At 45.3% G+C, this 19,375-nt stretch overlaps 1 protein-coding gene across 5 annotated transcripts in view; it reads left to right on the top strand.

Annotated features, from left to right (window-relative positions):
- Positions 1–19,375, top strand: part of RFX3 (regulatory factor X3) — a 213,599-nt gene that overhangs the window by 131,927 nt on the left and 62,297 nt on the right. For all 5 annotated transcript variants that reach the window (XM_075279001.1, XM_075278996.1, XM_075278982.1 and 2 more), the window contains one exon: positions 16,471–16,568. In XM_075279001.1, coding sequence (XP_075135102.1) covers positions 16,471–16,568 — 98 coding nt within the window. The remainder of the gene's footprint in view (positions 1–16,470; positions 16,569–19,375) is intronic.

The following is a 19,375-nucleotide window of genomic DNA, read 5'->3' as shown; positions in this document are numbered from 1 at the left end:
GGTGGTCCCTGTGTTATTTTTATGTATATATGATGCTTGTCATTGCCTGTGCTGATAATGACGTGACCGGGAGTTTGCAAATATGTTTTAGTTGAAAGAAAAAGGAAAACTTTTCCTCTAGTGCAATGTTTTTCCTTTTACTTACTTCTTTTTTGCATAAAGCACCCAGTAGTAAAAACACACATATAATAATGCCTAATCAGAGTATAATGCTCTGTTATTGCCCTCACAAAGTTCCTCCAACAACATAATGCCCCCTTAGTGAATGCACACATTATAATGCCCGCTTAATGTGCTTCCACACCCAATATGACTGTCCCTTCAGGGCTCTTGACCCAGTATAATGTCCTCGTCTGGGTCTCCCTACCCAGTATAACGGTCTTCTTAGCAGCCCCCCTACACACACACAGTATTATGGCCCCCAGGCTCATTGTATTTCTAAAGTAAGGATGGTATCCTTGTGCTGGTGTCATCCTTCCTGAACCAGGGGGACAGTGTTCTCAGCCGAGGTACGTTCTCCTAGGGACTGCACGGTGTACACCCGGGGTACATGTACTGCAGGCTGAGAACTACTGCGCTAGTGCCATCTTTTGAAAGGTAGCTCACTATAGATCAATTTATTGTTTTCAAGAAGCCTACTAACATGACCTGGGATTAATGCCAACTTGAAATATCTCCTCAAAAAGGAAGAGACCTTTTGGAAATTATATGCCAGATTGCAGGATTTTTTTTGACTCATCTAAAAATTTTACATAAAAACTTGATCTAAAAATTGGTAATAATCTGAGGACAAATTTCTTTAAATATAAAATGATATTTATGATCTAAATAAATAATTAACAATGTCAAATACATATTGGCTGCTCTGTCCTGCCTATCCACAGTATATAAATCCTATTTTTACCCCATGAATCATGCAAGGTCTGAGGGGGCAGTGCATGACTCAGTAATAATCTTTTTGGTGTGTTTCTAATCCCTGCTTCATGCATCAGTCTCTCAAGCCCTGCACTAGGCATGACACATTATATGTTTGTTACCAGTGTTCCTGTTCACACATATCAGTTGTTATTTCTCTGTTTTTTTTCCATAAATACTAGCTTTTGAATACATTTCAAATTATTATGACAATTAAGCGTAATTCTACTTTCATTATAGTGTGTCCCCAACCAGATACACATTTCAGAACCAAGTTCTCCAGAATCAGAATATTGATATCCATCAATATTCTACTATCTATATAAACTGGTGATATTTTGGTCCTTGGCATCCCCACCCATCCCCTGATTGAAGAGGCCACACTTCTAGGGTAGTAAGTTCACACAGGGTTTTTTGGTCAGGATTTTGAGGCCGTATCACCCTCAAAATCCTGAGCAAAAAGACGGCTCCCATTTAAATCAATGGGAGGAGGTCAGTTCTTTTTTCCGGGAGGCGTTTGTTCCGGCTCCCAGAAAAAGAAGCGAGATGCTCATTCTTTCAGGCGGATTCACCTTGTGACATCCGCCTGAAGACACTCCCTCCCGACTTGGCCCATTCATTTGGGCCCAATCCAGAGGGGAGTGTACGACTGGATGCCGGTGCACTGCACCAGCATCCAGTCGCAGTAACCCGTATTTTGGTCCGGAACCTGAGGCGGACTCCGCCTCAGGTTCCAGACCAAAAAACTCCATGTGAGCTTACCCTTATGTTTACAGTGGTCTGTCTACTTGCACTCTGGGAACTTAGTACTGGCAGTGCAACTTTGTCCCATGCTAAACATTGAAGAGGCCAAAGCACTTGGCAGCTGATCAGAAGGGGTACGAAGAGTTGGACCCCCACTGAACTAATATTAATGGCATAATAACAGGTCATGAATGTTCTGATTCCAGAAAACCCCTTTAAAGGGATTCTACCATTAAAAATCTTTTTTTCTGTGGCTAACACGTCGGAATAGCCTTTAGAAAGGCTATTCGTCTCCTACCTTTAGATGGGATCTCCGCCGCGCCGTTCCTTAGTAATACCGTTTTTTACCGGTATGTAAATTAGTTCTCTGGCATCGATGGGGGCGGGTCCCAGCGCTGAAAATGCGATGAGGGCGCCCCACCGCTGCCCGAGATCAGGATCCTGCGCCGCCTCTATCTTCTGCTGGATCCTCCCCTTCTTTCTTCATCTTTCTTCTGACGCCTGCGCAGTTGGCTCTGCCACTGAGACACTAGTAGAGCCGACTGTACATGCGCGCAATTGTGGCCTCAGAACTATGGCCGCGCATGTGCAGTCGGCTCTACTAGTGTCAGAGCCGACAGACGTGAAGCCGCCGAAGAAAGACGAAGACAGAAGGGGAGGATCCAGCAGAAGATAGAGGCGGCGCAGGATCCTGTTCTCGGGCAGTGGTGGGGTCGCCCTCATCGCATTTTCAGCGCTGGGACCCGCCCCCATCGCTGCCAGAGAACTAATTTACATACCGGTAAAAAACGGTATTACTAAGGAACGGCGCGGCGGAGATCTCATCTAAAGGTAGGAGATGAATAGCCTTTCTAAAGGCTATTCCGACGTGTTAGCCACCAAAAAATTATTTTTAATGGTAGAATCCCTTTAAATATAAATCTGTCTTTACTATTCTCTCTTTCTAACAATGAATACATGTCGGTAAAATGGCAAATAGTTTGTAAACCATGGTATACAGATAGAGATATGGAAGTCTATAGCCAAGTAATCACGTGGTAGAAATGTAATCTTTATTGAAAAAAAAAAGTAGAGTATAAATAACAGTAAAAATAAGATAATCTTTAAAATGTGATGTCAGTTGTGACATTGTACGTATTTCACAATATATCTAGAAAAACAATCATAACTAACTCGTGCATCTTTAAGTGAAAAAGTTGCTTCAGTCCTAAATCTAAACAAATTACATAGTGAAGTGTGGATTTATCATTATCTCCGTCGTCCTTAGACACTTATCCTGTTCGTATTGCTCAAAGCCTGAGATTACACATGAACATGCTGCACATTCATGTAATTGTATAAATTTGCATCCTCCATGCTGCTCCCTGCACTGAGAGCTCTTCATCAGTTGTTTTGCAGATTATGTTTATGAATTAAACATGGCTCAGTTCTAGGCCTGAGCGGGGTCACGCTTAATATGAGTTACAGTTCTTTCAGCATTTCAGGCTCACTAAGGTATAATCATCATGTGAAAGGCCTGGAATACTCTATGTATGTCTTTAATGAATTCCAATTGTGGACATCTTTACAAATTTTTGTAATTTAATTTTATTTCTTTAAATCATTTTTATGTTTTAAGGATAGATCACAATATCTAAAGCCTGGTGTGCACTGTCATTGTGTTAGTTATGTTTTTCATGGCTAGCACACCGATCCATTAATTTCTATGGCCCCATACACAATACCGGGGCTAGTCCTATTCCATTTGGGAAAATTGTGGGCATGTCACCTTAGGCTTAGGCCACAGGTTGTGGAAAGCTGTGCTTTTTGTTTTAGATTTTGCTGCCATATTTTTGAGTCAAAGCCAGGAGTAGATTTAGCGGAAAGGATATGTATATGTGTTCCCTTGATATTTACCATTCTAAGCCACTGTTGGCTTTGACTCAAAAAAACCCTCAACTATTCTGCAGTAGAAGGCCTAGTTTCAAAACCTAAAGTAAATTATAATGCTCATGGCTTGTATGCCTCACTACATGTGGGTAATGCTGAATGAAAATCATCTCAATAAAGCCTTTTAAGGCTAAAGCCCCACTTAGCAGATCGCAATAAAACAACTCTGCAGAAAAAAAAAACATTGTGGCAACATATCACCGTTTATTCCCGCAGTACTTTTCACAGACAGTCTGCAGAGGCTTCCTATTCGGACTTTCTGCTTCCATTACACCTATAGGGATACCATGAGCGTTTCCATAGGTATAATTGCCATGCCGCAGCTTCCAAAACCTCAACACTTTTGGAAATCGCAGCATGTCCACTGCATTTATTTTTCCGCAATGTGTGAATAGGATTCGCTAGAATCCCAACCACTTTGCAGGAACTGTAAATTAGCACGTTTTTTGCTGTGGCGTTTCCACAGCGGCAGAACCGCTTGATTTATAACAGTCATAAAAAAACAAATACAAGCATACTCGTCCCTTCTTGCTCCTCCGTTACTGGTTCTGTAGGATGACATCACCGTAAGTTTCAGACAACCACTTTGGCCTGTGATTGGTTGAAACTGGAGCCCGTGACATCATCCTGCAGTGCTTGTAAACAGCCAGAGAGTGAAAGCCACCAACAGAAGAGCATGAAGTGGTAAGTTTGGCCATGTTTGTTTTGTTATGTCTGACCCCTTTACTAAGGACTTCTTACTTTTTCTGGATAACCCCTGTAATATAATGCTGCTTCCATGTTGTCGTTAATGTCAAAATATAAATGCCACATTTGCAGCTTAGACAGAAAGTGCAAGGTACAATCTTTGATATTTTTGTATGACACTTCCTTCTGATACAGTAGAACCATTGTCGATAAGGTTGTTAAGTGAAAGGATATTCAGCAGGAGACTCAACGTCACCATGTCATATAGCTCCTGACATTACATTTAACACTTCACATTTGTAAAGATAGTTTCCCTGTGTCTCCTAAATGTTTCCATAAATGCTTCTATGAAGCGAATCTTCCCTTTCATAGACAGGACAGCTACATGCAGATGGCAGCCTGTTATTTTGTAACTTGGAATATTCTTGGTAATGATAAGTACGCACAGTTCACTAGGTAATATGTATCCATTTAGAAACATTCCCTTCTAAAATGTTAACATCAAACTTAAGTCACTGTACATACTAAAATAAGCATTAGAGATGAGCGAACAGTGTTCTATCGAACTCATGTTCGATCGGATATTAGGCTGTTCGGCATGTTCGAATCGAATCAAACACCGCGTGGTAAAGTGCGCTATTACTCGATTCCCCTCCCACCTTCCCTGGCGCCTTTTTTGCTCCAATAACAGCGCAGGGTAGGTGGGACAGGAACTACGACACCGGTGACGTTGAAAAAAGTAGGCAAAACCCATTGGCTGCCGAAAACATGTGACCTCTAATTTAAAAGAACAGCGACGCCCAGCTTCGCGTCATTCTGAGCTTGCAATTCACCGGGGACGGAGGTTTCCGTCCAGTTAGCTAGGGCTTAGATTCTGGGTAGGCAGGGACAGGCTAGGATAGGAAGGAGAAGACAACCAACAGCTCTTATAAGAGCTAAATTCCAGGGAGAAGCTTGTCAGTGTAACGTGGCACTGACGGGCTCAATCGCCGCAACCCAGCTTTCCCAGGATCCTGAATGGAATACACTGACAGTGTATTCCCGTATACCCGATATATACCCCCGATACCCGTTCCAACGGTGTGCCCCCCCACCTTCACCCCAGAAATACCCTGCAAGTCCCCTAGCAATAGAAAGGGGCTATATACACCCACAATTTTTGCTACTGCCATATAGTGCCATTGTCTGACTGGGAATTCAAAGAATATATTGGGCTTACATATAACTTCAATTCCAGGGAGAAGCTTGTCAGTGTAACGTGGCACTGACGGGCTCAATCGCCGCAACCCAGCTTTCCCAGGATCCTGAATGGAACACACTGACAGTGTATTCCCGTATACCCCATATATACACCCCAAATCCCCGTTCCAACGGTGTGCCCCCCCACCTTCACCTCAGAAATACCCTGCAAGTCCCCTAGCAATAGAATTGGGGCTATATACACCCACTATTTTTGCTACTGGTATATAGTGCCATTGTCTGACTGGGAATTCAAAGAATATATTGGGGTTACGTGCACCCACAATTTTTGCTACTGGTATATAGTGCCATTGTCTGACTGGGAATTCAAAGAATATATTGGGGTTACGTGCACCCACAATTTTTGCTACTGGTATATAGTGCCATTGTCTCACTGGGAATTCAAAGAATATATGGGGGTTACGTGCACCCACAATTTTTGCTACTGCTATACAGTGCCATTGTCTCACTGGGAATTCAAAGAATATATTGGGGTTATGTGCACCCACAATTTTTGCTACTGGTATATAGTGCCATTGTCTGACTGGGAATTCAAAGAATATATTGGGGTTACAAATACCCTCATTTCTTGCTACTGCCATATAGTGCCAGTTTATGACTGGTAATTCAAAGAATATATTGGGGTTACGTGCACCCACAATTTTTGCTACTGGTATATAGTGCCATTGTCTGACTGGGAATTCAAAGAATATATGGGGGTTACGTGCACCCACAATTTTTGCTACTGCTATACAGTGCCATTGTCTCATTGGGAATTCAAAGAATATATTGGGGTTACGTGCACCCACAATTTTTGCTACTGGTAGATAGTGCCATTGTCTCACTGGGAATTCAAAGAATATATGGGGGTTATGTGCACCCACAATTTTTGCTACTGGTATATAGTGCCATTGTCTGACTGGGAATTCAAAGAATATATGGGGGTTACGTGCACCCACAATTTTTGCTACTGGTATATAGTGCCATTGTCTCACTGGGAATTCAAAGAATATATTGGGGTTATGTGCACCCACAATTTTTGCTACTGCTATATAGTGCCAGTTTCTGACTGGTAATTCAAAGAATATATTGGGGTTACGTGCACCCACAATTTTTGCTACTGGTATATAGTGCCAGTTTCTGACTGGGAATTCAAAGAATATATGGGGGTTACGTGCACCCACAATTTTTGCTACTGCTATATAGTGCCATTGTCTGACTGGGAATTCAAAGAATATATGGGGGTTACGTGCACCCACAATTTTTGCTACTGGTATATAGTGCCATTGTCTCACTGGGAATTCAAAGAATATATGGGGGTTATGTGCACCCACAATTTTTGCTACTGCCATATAGTGCCATTGTCTCACTGGGAATTCAAAGAATATATTGGGGTTACGTGCACCCACAATTTTTGCTACTGCTATACAGTGCCATTGTCTGACTGGGAATTCAAAGAATATATTGGGGTTACGTGCACCCACAATTTTTGCTACTGGTAGATAGTGCCATTGTCTCACTGGGAATTCAAAGAATATATTGGGGTTACGTGCACCCACAATTTTTGCTACTTGTATATAGTGCCATTGTCTGACTGGGAATTCAAAGAATATATTGGGCTTACATATAACTTCAATTCCAGGGAGAAGCTTGTCAGTGTAACGTGGCACTGACGGGCTCAATCGCCGCAACCCAGCTTTCCCAGGATCCTGAATGGAACACACTGACAGTGTATTCCCGTATACCCCATATATACACCCCAAATCCCCGTTCCAACGGTGTGCCCCCCCACCTTCACCTCAGAAATACCCTGCAAGTCCCCTAGCAATAGAATTGGGGCTATATACACCCACTATTTTTGCTACTGGTATATAGTGCCATTGTCTGACTGGGAATTCAAAGAATATATGGGGGTTACGTGCACCCACAATTTTTGCTACTGCTATACAGTGCCATTGTCTCACTGGGAATTCAAAGAATATATTGGGGTTACGTGCACCCACAATTTTTGCTACTGGTATATAGTGCCATTGTCTGACTGGGAATTCAAAGAATATATGGGGGTTACGTGCACCCACAATTTTTGCTACTGCTATAAAGTGCCATTGTCTCACTGGGAATTCAAAGAATATATTGGGGTTATGTGCACCCACAATTTTTGCTACTGGTATATAGTGCCATTGTCTGACTGGGAATTCAAAGAATATATTGGGGTTACAAATACCCTCATTTCTTGCTACTGCCGTATAGTGCCAGTTTCTGACTGGTAATTCAAAGAATATATTGGGGTTACGTGCACCCACAATTTTTGCTACTGGTATATAGTTCCATTGTCTGACTGGGAATTCAAAGAATATATGGGGGTTACGTGCACCCACAATTTTTGCTACTGCTATACAGTGCCATTGTCTCACTGGGAATTCAAAGAATATATTGGGGTTATGTGCACCCACAATTTTTGCTACTGCTATATAGTGCCAGTTTCTGACTGGTAATTCAAAGAATATATTGGGGTTACGTGCACCCACAATTTTTGCTACTGGTATATAGTGCCATTGTCTGACTGGGAATTCAAAGAATATATGGGGGTTACGTGCACCCACAATTTTTGCTACTGCTATACAGTGCCATTGTCTCACTGGGAATTCAAAGAATATAATGGGGTTACGTGCACCCACAATTTTTGCTACTGCTATACAGTGCCATTGTCTGACTGGGAATTCAAAGAATATATTGGGGTTACGTGCACCCACAATTTTTGCTACTGGTAGATAGTGCCATTGTCTCACTGGGAATTCCACAAATAATTTGGGGATTCATTCACCCTACATCTCAGGCTCTTGCCATATTCACCCAGGTTGTCAGTGCTGCACCAGCTCGTTCCCAGACAGCTCGGCCCGAAAAACACGTTACCTATATAGAGGATTTGGACAATGAAGACAACATGTTCTAAATCTAATGTCTGCACCTTCTCCAGAATTAAAATAAAGGCAGCGTTTAACTTTCAAATAGCACTGTACAAAGGAAGAGCTTATCAGCTTGTCTCATGACATGCTACTGAAAAGTGTCATTTGTGTATCTTAATGTAAATATAGTTGTATAAGCTTTTTGGGTTTTAGGCACTGCCAAGTTATTTATTACCACCCGCTCCCTTATAATGATGATGACGCCAAAGTCACTGTTGGTGTTCAGAGCTCACAGCTTTGGTTGACATTTGTCTTGCTCTCTGTCGGTACCAGCTGTCTTTTTGGATACCGTAAAGTTATGTTGACTTTATTAACAGCTATAGAAGCTTTATCCAGGTTGTGACGGTGTGTAACCCTAACAACACTAAGTGGGATGCACATTAATAGTCAGTCTATGTACGCTAAACGTATCACTGAAGTAATTTTTTTCCCTCTCCCCTAATATAAGAAAGGAACAGACATTAGACCTAGACCGGGGTTCGAGGCTTGTAAAAATCCAGTATTATTTGTTCTTCATGATGTGAAATATGTGTTGAAAAGCAACCCAAGATGAAGTCAGCCATGTGTGCCAGTGTGTTACTTGGCATGCCTTTGCTGGCCCCAACTGTAAGGGTCACTCTCCATTTCCTCCATTTTCCACTCCCCTTCACACCATTTGTGGTGAAGCAATGGGATGCACTGAAGTGCACCCTCTAGCCTCGTGTGGGACAGGGACATCAGATGCCACTCCAACCCCCTCGTCTTCCTCCGCCAGCCAACGGTGCGAAGATGAGAGGAGTGTGCTCTGAATGTTTTCTGCCTAGCAGAGGCTAGTTCTCACTTAGGAAAATGGCCCCACTTTGACCTGTATATCAGGCACAATGGTGTAGGTTTCAAAAAAACATGGCACCAACAAGTTGAAAAACGTGGGCCATGCGTGGACCGTTTTTGAGTCTGGCAAGCTCCAGATCTGCTACCAGGTTCCAGCCATTATCACAGGCGCAAAAATGCCAGGCCTCAGGTGTAGCAGGGAAAAAAAAATGCCATCTCAGCCAGGATGGCATCCCTGACCTCGGAGGCACTGTGCTGTCTGTCCCCCAAGCTGATCAGTTTCAGCACGGCCTGCTGACATCTCCCCATGCCAGTGTTACAGTGTTTTCCGCTAGTAGCTGGGGTGGAGGTTGCAGCATCGTAGGGTTTCAGTCTACTCCTGCCATGAATTTTGGCCTGGGAGAGGAGATAGGCCACCCCAGTTTGCACCCGGGGAACAGACTCCACCACATTCACCCTGCCTGTCATTAAAGATAAGCACTGCAGCATCCCTGACCACAGGCGCTTGTCCATGTGTCGGTGGTCAAGTGGACCTTGCAGCAAAGCGCAGAGCTCTGGGCCCGACTGATGTTATGGGACACATGCAGGCGCAAGGCAGGGACAGCACACCAAGAGAAGTAGTAACGGCTAGGCCCAGCATAGGGAGGTGCCCCAGCTGCCATCTGCTGACGGAAGGCCTGGGTCTCCAGAAGCATAAACAAACACCAACATCTCCAGGGCCAGCAGTTTATCGATGAGGCTGTTAAAGGCTTGGGCATGGGGGTGGGTTGTGTTGTACTTCTGCCTGCAATGAAAAGCTTGGGAAATGTGGAGTGGCTGGGAAGAGGCGCATGATGGTGCAGGCCAAAAGGGCGCATGAGGGTGAACTCCCCAATGTGTCAGAGATAGGTGTGTAGGTGTCCTTGCATCATATACTTGCACCATATTTGGCTTTGGAAGTTAATTTTGTGCCAAAAAGTGGTTAAGACAGCGATCCCTCAGCTACTCCCGTTACACTGTCTAGTGAAATTACCATCTTTGGAAGTGGACCACCACTTGTAAGATCCCAAAGGAAGCAGGCAAGAGATGTGCAGTGCAGAAAAAAAGATGAGAAAATAAGTGTAGGCTGTAGAGCACAGAGGGATCGGAGAGGACAGAGCTGGTGTCGGCCAGGTATTCCCACAACATGCGCCTATACTTGTCCCTCCTGGTGACACTAGGCCCCTGAGTGGCAGTAATTTGTCCAGGGGGGCCATTAACGTGTTCCAGACCTAGGAATAAGTCTTCCAACAGGGTAGAGTTTTGCATGCCTTTGCTTCTACCCACTGTTTTTGCTGCTTAGCTTCCCTCCACATCTACACTGCTTTCACCCCTAAACATCACCCCAGTTTATGCCTTTGTTTCTACCCTGTTTTTTTTGTTGAATTAGCTTCCCTCCACATCTACACTGCTTTAGCCCCTAAACATCACCCCAGTTTATGCCTTTGCTTCTACCCAGGTTTTTTGTTGATTTAGCTTCCCTCTACATCTACACTGCTTTAGCCCCTAGACATCACCCCTGTCCACGTGGGGTCGGTGGCCTCGTCATCCACCAACTCCTCTTCCAATTGCGCACTGGCCCCTTACTGCAAACCGCACATGACCACAGCTTGCCCTGATGGCAACTGTGTCTCATGATCCCCACTTAGGTCCAGACAAGTCGGTGGCGGGTCCAAAACCCCAAAATTGGAAGGAAATGGCGGATGCTGCAGTATTTCTAACACCTGTTCCTGGTGCTCGGGCCTGGTCTGTGTTGTACCCTGCACCCTGCTTAACGCAGCTGCCATATCCGAAGTTGTGCTGAGCGCATGCTAATGTTTCGTGTCCAGTGCAATGGATGGGATGGGATTTCACATAAGTCTGCCACCCATGGCCACTCATGGTTGAGCAACTGAGGGAGTTGACTTTGACGAACCCGAGGGTTTTGGAGTTGGAACTACATCAAAGGTCTGTGCTGCTCACACACTCTGCTCAACACATGATATGTTTAGTGCCAGCAGTGTGGAGACGTCGCACAACAGCCGTTGTTCCAGCAGGTACAGGCGTTGTAGGAGTGCATAGAGGCTAGCAGCGGCAACTATAGACTTTAAAAACTATCCGCACAAGCGCCACACTTTCACCAGTAGCTCAGGAACATTGGGGTACCTTTTTAAAATGATTAGCAGCAATGAGTTAAAAACGTGGCCCAGGCATGGAATATGTTGCAGGCTGCCAAGCTACAGAGCCAATCCCAGGTTACGGCCATTATCACACATGACAACATGCCTGGGCCCAGGTGCAGTGGCAAAAACCACATTGCCGTCTCATCGAGGATGGCATGACTCACTTTGTAGGCAGTGTGCTGTCTGGCCCCCAAGCTGATGAGCTTCAGCACGGCCCGCTGACGTCTCCCCACACCAGTGTTGCAGCGTTTCCAGCTCGTAGCTGGGGTCAATTTAACAGCGGAGGAGGGTGGTGTTTCAGCCCTCCTCCCAGGAATGTTGTGTGGGGAGACAAGTCAGGCCACCACATTTTGCGACCCGGTCCACGCCTCAACTACATTCAACCACTGTGCCCAAATTGAAAGGTAGCGTCCCTGTCCGCATGCACTTGTCCATTCGTAACTGGTCACATGGAACTTTAGGGCTAAGCGCTGAATTTAGGGACCGCCTCATGTTTGGGGGAAAGTGCTGGTGTGGACGGCACAGTGCGGTGGCGCAGTAGACACTCTGCCCAAAAAGGGCAGAGTGTCCCCCAGCCGGGATTCCAACATCTCCTGGGCCAGATTTCTTGAGATGAGGCCGTTGAAGCCTTGGGCATGTGGGTGGGTTGCGCTGTACTTTAGCATGAAATGAAAGGCTTGGGAGATGGGGAGTTGCTGGGAAGAGGCGCATGATGGCGCGGGCAAAAGGAGAAATGGCAGGAAAAGGTGAGGATAAGGGTGAACTCCCCAAAGTGTCAGAGGCAGATGTGGAGGTGTCCTGGCTGCTGGTCTGGACTGCAGCGCCAGCCCTGTCAACAGTGGGAGAGGCAGTGGCCGCCAGGCCAAACGACGATTATCCTGCGCTTGCTCTCACCCACTGAGCCCAGGGCTTGCCTTCCAAATGATGGCACCCGCAAGAGGTGGTGAGATTCCTCTCCGCAGATCTCCAACCCATCTTGGACTTGCAAATTGCACTAAATTTGTCATGTAACTGACATGTATATGATGAGTCTATCCATTGTCTGTTCATTTTGGTGAAAGTCAGCCTGTCAGCTGACAGACAGCTGTGCTTGTCAGTGATGATGCCACCGGCTGCTTGTACCCCCAGTTTTTGCTGCTTAGCTTGCCTCCATATCCACACTGCTTTTGCCCCTACACATCACCCCTATCCATGCCTGTGCCTCTAGCCATAAGTCTGCCACCCATGGAAACTCATGGTGCAGAAAGTGAGGGAGCTGACTCTGAGGAACCCTTGGGTTTTGTAGCTGGTACTCCATCAAAGGTCTCTGCTGCTCACACACCCTGCTGAACATACGGTATCTAGGGTTAGAGCGTGTGGTGACCTCGCACAACAGTAGGTGCTTCAGGCAGATGTAGGCCTTGCTGGAGTGTATTGCGGCTAGCTCCAGGTACTGTAGACTTGGGAAAGTGGATGTCCAAGTGCCGCACTTTCACCCTTAGCTCAGCTAATTTGGGGTATGTTTTTAAAAATCATTGCACCACTACATTGAACACGTGGGCCAGGCATGGAACGTGTTGGAGGCTGGCAAGCTCCAGAGCCCTCCAACAAGACAAAAAAGCCTGGCCCCAGGGGCAGCGGGGATAAACAAATTGCCATCTCATCCAGGATGGCATCCCTGACCTCAGAGGCACTGTGCTGTCCGTCTCCCAAGCTGATGAGCTTCAGCCCAGCCTGCTGACGTCTCCCCACACCAGTGTTGCAGCGTTTTCAGCTCGTAGCTGGGGTCAATCTAACAGCGGAGGAGGAGGAGGGTGGTGTTTCAGCCCTCCTCCCAGGAATGTTTTGTGGGGAGACAAGTCAGGAAAATTCTTGAAACAGGGGAGAGTTTTGCATCTTTGCCCTTGCTTCCTATGGACATCCCTTTGCCTCTAGCCACCATTTCCCTGCTTTGCTTGCCTCCACATCCACACTGCTTTTGCCCCTAGACATCACCCCAGTCCATGCCTTAGCTTGTACCCCCAGTTTTTCCTGCTTAGCTTGCCTCCACATCCACACTGCTTTTGCCCCTAGACATCACCCCAGTCCATGCCTTAGCTTGTACCCCCAGTTTTTCCTGCTTAGCTTGCCTCCACATCCACACTGCTTTTGCCCCTAGACATCATCCCTATCCATGCCTCTGCCCCTAACCATAACTCTGCCACCCCTGGAAACTCATGGTGCAGAAACTTTGGGAGCTGACTTTGAGGAACCCTTGGGTTTTGTAGATGGAACTCCATCAAAGGTCTGTGCAGCTCACACACCCTGCTCAAGATATGGTATTGTAGGGTTTCAGCGTGTGTGAATGACGGACAACAGCCTGTGTTTGGACAGATGTAGGCCTTGCTAGAGTGTTTTTAGGCTAGCAGCGACTTCTGTGCACTTGCAAAAGTGGGCGCACAAGCGCCGCATTTTCAACAGTAGCTTCGGTACATTTGGGTATGTTTTCAAAAAACTTTGCACCACTAGGTTAGACGTGGGCCAAACATGGAACGTGTTGGAGGCTGGCAAGCTCCAGAGCCGCTACCAGGTTCCAGCCATTATCACAGGCGTAAAAATGCCAGGCCCCAGGTGTAGCAGGGAAAAAAAAATGCCATCTCAGCCAGGATGGCATCCCTGATCTCGGAGGCACTGTGCTGTCTGTCCCCCAAGCTGATGAGCTTCAGCACCGCCTGCTGACGTCTCCCCACACCAGTGTTTTAGCGTTTGCCGCTAGTAGCTGTGGTGGAGGTTGCAGCGTCGTAGGGTTTCAGTCTACTCCTGCCATGAATTTTGGCCTGGGAGAGGAGATAGGGTACCTCAGTTTGCACCCCGGGACCAGACTCCACCACATTCACCCTGCATGTCCTTAAAGATAAGCAGCATCCCTGACCACAGGCGCTTGTCCAAGTGTCGGTGGTCAAGTGGACCTTGCAGCAAAGCGCGGAACTAAGGGCCCACCTGATGTTGAGTGACACGTGCTGGTGCAAGGCGGGGACGCCACACCGGGAGAAGTTGAGACGGCTAGGGACGGCATAGTGAGGTGCCACAGTTGCCATCAGGTCCGGGAAGGCGGGAGTTTCAACAAGCCGGAACGCCAACCTCTCCTGGGCCAGCAGTTTAGCGATGTTGGCGTTCTAGGCTTGCGTGGGTGGGTGGTTAGCGGTGTATTTCTGCCGGCGCTCCAATGTCTGAGAGATGGTGGATTGTTGTAAAGAAGCGCCTGATGGTGCCTTTGATGGTGCAGGAGAAGGAGATAAGACAGAAACAGGGGAGGATCAGGGAGAAGTCAACAAAGTGGCGGAGGCAGATGAAGTGATGTCCTGGCTCGTCCTCTGGAGTGCATCGCCAGCACTGTGAGCAGAGGCAGTGGCATGAACGGCGGGCGACGTTTGTCCTGCCATTGCTGCCTGCCACTGATTCCATTGCTTGGATTCCAAATGACGGTGCATTGAAGTGGTGGACAGGTTGCTCTTCTCAGGGCCCCTACTCGATTTTGAGAGGCAAATTGTGTAGACGACACTATATCTGTCCTCGGTGCATTCCTTGAAAAAACTCTACACCTTCGAGAAACGTGCCCTCGATGGGGGAGTTTTTCTGGGCTGGGTACAAAAGGGAACATCTTCGGACATTCCGGGTCTGGCCTGGCTTCGGCGAAGCTGTTGACCTCTGCCTCTAGCTACCCTTTTTGGTGCTGCACCTGCCTCAACATCCACACTACTTTCCCAGCTTGACATCCGCCTTGTCCAGGTTGGGTCGGTGTCCTCGTCGTCCACCACCTCCTCTTCCAACTCCTGTCTCGCCTCCTCCTCCTGCACAATGCGCATGTCAACTGGCTGCCCTGACAGCAACTGCATCTCATCGTCGTCAATGAGGGTGGGTTGCTGGTCATCCGCCACCAAATCGACCGGAGATGGAGGAGACTCTAGTGTTTGAGCATCTGGACACAGATACTCGTCTGTTAGGTCCGTGGAATCGCGAAATGGAGGGGCAGGTTGCGGTACAGTCAAAGGAAGGGAGAACAGCTCTGGGGAGCAGGGACAGTTGGGGTTATTGTTCTGGGAAGATTGGGAATTTTGGGTGGAAGGAGGACAAGACTGTTGGGTAAGAGGAGGTAGAGGCTGACTAGCTGGTGGACAATGTGCTTTAAGCGTTATCCGACAGCCATTGCAAGACCTGTTCCTGGTTCTCGGGCCTACTAATCTTTGTACCATTCAGCCTAGTTAATGTGGAACTTTTGTGCAAAGCGCAGAACTTAGGGCCCGCCTGATGTTAAGGGACACACGCTGGTACAAGGCTCAACTCACCCTAAGTGCCAAAAACACTGCTGGTAGCTCAGCTTAAGGTCCTGTAACTTTGTTTGGAAGGGCTCATGTTAAGGGCTAGAAAAGTGAATTTTGGAAGGTCTTACCACATCACACACACACACACACACTCAAAATGACAGTTAAGGGTGAGGGCTTTTGGAATTCCCATTGCCTATTCCATTTGTGGTTGTCATGGGGAACGTGATTTAAAGGGGTGGTTGTTACTGTTTGTTGAGCTTAAATTGGGGTTTGTGTCCATCCATTTGGGGAGTAAAGAAGGTTTCCAGGTATTTTCCCACTTTGATAGAGGTTTTTTTGAATGTGGAAAGTGTGTAGTTGTTAGGCAGTGATGTTGGGGTAATAGAGGGTCTTTGATGTGTTAGATGCCCCCAGACATGCTTCCCCTGCTGTCCCAGTGTCATTCCAGAGGTGTTGGCATCATTTCCTGGGGTGTCATAGTGGACTTGGTGACCCTCCAGACACGGATTTGGGTTTCCCCCTTAACGAGTATCTGTTCCCCATAGACTATAATGGGGTTCGAAACCCGTTCGAACACACGAACATTGAGCGGCTGTTCGAATCGAATTTCGAACCTCGAACATTTTAATGTTCGCTCATCTCTAATAAGCATTTGCTATGTTTTTTTTAGTCTCCATTTTGAATGATATCAGTAACCATAGGCTTGTATCATTTTAGGTGCAGCAGGTACAGACCGTACAACAGGTGCAACATGTTTACCCAGCACAGGTACAATACGTTGAAGGTAGTGATGCCGTCTACACAAATGGAGCAATGTAAGTTTTTAATATATTTTTTCATTTACTTTTTTTTTTTTTAATAAAAGTATATTATAGTATTTCTAGGCCAGACCTGCAAACATCCTTGTACCCTATGAAGTCAAATATTGGTTGTTGGTCTTTCTGAAAACACAAGTACTAATTATACATAAGAGAGTAGCAATTGCACAAGGATGGTAGTGAGAAGATCATGTTCAAGGATTATCATCTCTACCACAATGCTTTCTAGTGGTTAAAAAAATACACCCATCTATGGGATGCAAAAAAAAATATATATATATATATATATATATATATACAGTCCTATGAAAAAGTTTGGGCACCCCTATTAATCTTAATCATTTTTAGTTCTAAATATTTTGGTATTTGCAACAGCCATTTCAGTTTGATATATCTAATAACTGATGGACACAGTAATATTTCAGGATTGAAATGAGGTTTATTGTACTAACAGAAAATGCGCAATATGCATTAAACCAAAATTTGACCGGTGCAAAAGTATGGGCACCTCAACAGAAAAGTGACATTAATATTTAGTAGATCCTCCTTTTGCAAAGATAACAGCCTCTAGTCGCTTCCTGTAGCTTTTAATCAGTTCCTGGATCCTGGATAAAGGTATTTTGGACAAACAATTCAAGTTCAGTTAAGTTAGATGGTCGCCGAGCATGGACAGCCCGCTTCAAATCATCCCACAGATGTTCAATGATATTCAGGTCTGGGGACTGGGATGGCCATTCCAGAACATTGTAATTGTTCCTCTGCATGAATGCCTGAGGATTTGGAGCGGTGTTTTGGATCATTGTCTTGCTGAAATATCCATCCCCGGCGTAACTTCAACTTCGTCACTGATTCTTGAACATTATTCTCAAGAATCTGCTGATACTGAGTGGAATCCATGCGACCCTCAACTTTAACAAGATTCCCGATGCCGGCATTGGCCACACAGCCCCAAAGCATGATGGAACCTCCACCAAATTTTACAGTGGGTAGCATGTGTTTTTCTTGGAATGCTGTTTCTTTTTGGACACCATGCATAACGCCTTTTTTTATAACCAAACAACTCAATTTTTGTTTCCAAAATGAAGCTGCCTTGTCCAAATGTGCTTTTTCATACCTCAGGCAACTCTATTTGTGGCGTACGTGCAGAAACGGCTTCTTTCTCATCACTCTCCCATACAGCTTCTATTTGTGCAAAGTGCACTGTATAGTTGACCGATGCACAGTGACACCATCTGCAGCAAGATGATGCTGCAGCTCTTTGGAGGTGGTCTGTGGATTGTCCTTGACTGTTCTCACCATTCTTCTTCTCTGCCTTTCTGATATTTTTCTTGGCCTGCCACTTCTGGGCTTAACAAGAACTGTCCCTGTGGTCTTCCATTTCCTTACTATGTTCCTCACAGTGGAAACTGACAGGTTAAATCTCTGAGACAACTTTTTGTATCCTTCCCCTGAACAACTATGTTGAACAATCTTTGTTTTCAGATCATTTGAGAGTTGTTTTGAGTAGCCCATGATGCCACTCTTCAGAGGAGATTCAAATAGGAGATCAACTTGCAATTGGCCACCTTAAATACCTTTTCTTATGATTGGATACATCTGGCTATGAAGTTCAAAGCTCACTGAGGTTACAAAACCAATTTTGTGCTTCAGTAAGTCAGTAAAAAGTAGTTAGGGGAATTCAAATCAATAAAATGATAAGGGTGCCCATACTTTTGCACCGGTCAAATTTTGGTTTAATGCATATTGCACATTTTCTGTTAGTACAATAAACCTCATTTCAATCCTGAAATATTACTGTGTCCATCAGTTATTAGATATATCAAACTGAAATGGCTATTGCAAATACCAAAATATTTAGAACTAAAAATGATTAAGATTAATAGGGGTGCCCAAACTTTTTCATAGGACTGTATATATATATATATATATATATATATATATATATATATATATATATACACAGTCCTATGAAAAAGTTTGGGCACCCCCTATTAATCTTAATCATTTTTAGTTCTAAATATTTTGGTGTTTGCAACAGCCATTTCAGTTTGATATATCTAATAACTGATGGACACAGTAATATTTCAGGATTGAAATGAGGTTTATTGTACTAACAGAAAATGCGCAATATGCATTAAACCAAAATTTGACCGGTGCAAAAGTATGGGCACCTCAACAGAAAAGTGACATTAATATTTAGTACATCCTCCTTTTGCAAAGATAACAGCCTCTAGTTGCTTCCTGTAGCTTTTAATCAGTTCCTGGATCCTGGATGAAGGTATTTTGGACCATTTCTTTCTACAAAACAATTCAAGTTCAGTTAAGTTTGATGGTCGCCGAGCATGGACAGCCCGCTCTCAAATGATCTGAAAACAAAGATTGTTCAACATAGTTGTTCAGGGGAAGGATACAAAACGTTGTCTCAGAGATTGAACCTGTCAGTTTCCACTGTGAGGAACATAGTAAGGAAATGGAAGACCACAGGGACAGTTCTTGTTAAGCCCAGAAGTGGCAGGCCAAGAAAAATATCAGAAAGGCAGAGAAGAAGAATGGTGAGAACAGTCAAGGACAATCCACAGACCACCTCCAAAGAGCTGCAGCATCATCTTGCTGCAGATGGTGTCACTGTGCATCAGTCAGCAATACAGCGCACTTTGCACAAGGAGAAGCTGTATGGGAGAGTGATGAGAAAGAAGCCGTTTCTGCACGTACGCCACAAATAGAGTTACCTGAGGTATGCAAAAGCACATTTGGAGAAGCCAACTTCATTTTGGAAACAAAGATTGAGTTGTTTGGTTATAAAA

The sequence above is a fragment of the Leptodactylus fuscus genome, chromosome 1 (genome assembly GCF_031893055.1).
Source record: "Leptodactylus fuscus isolate aLepFus1 chromosome 1, aLepFus1.hap2, whole genome shotgun sequence".
Lineage (NCBI taxonomy): Eukaryota > Metazoa > Chordata > Amphibia > Anura > Leptodactylidae > Leptodactylus > Leptodactylus fuscus.
Note: the sequence above shows the minus strand (reverse complement) of the source record. Positions and strands in the feature narration are given on the sequence as shown.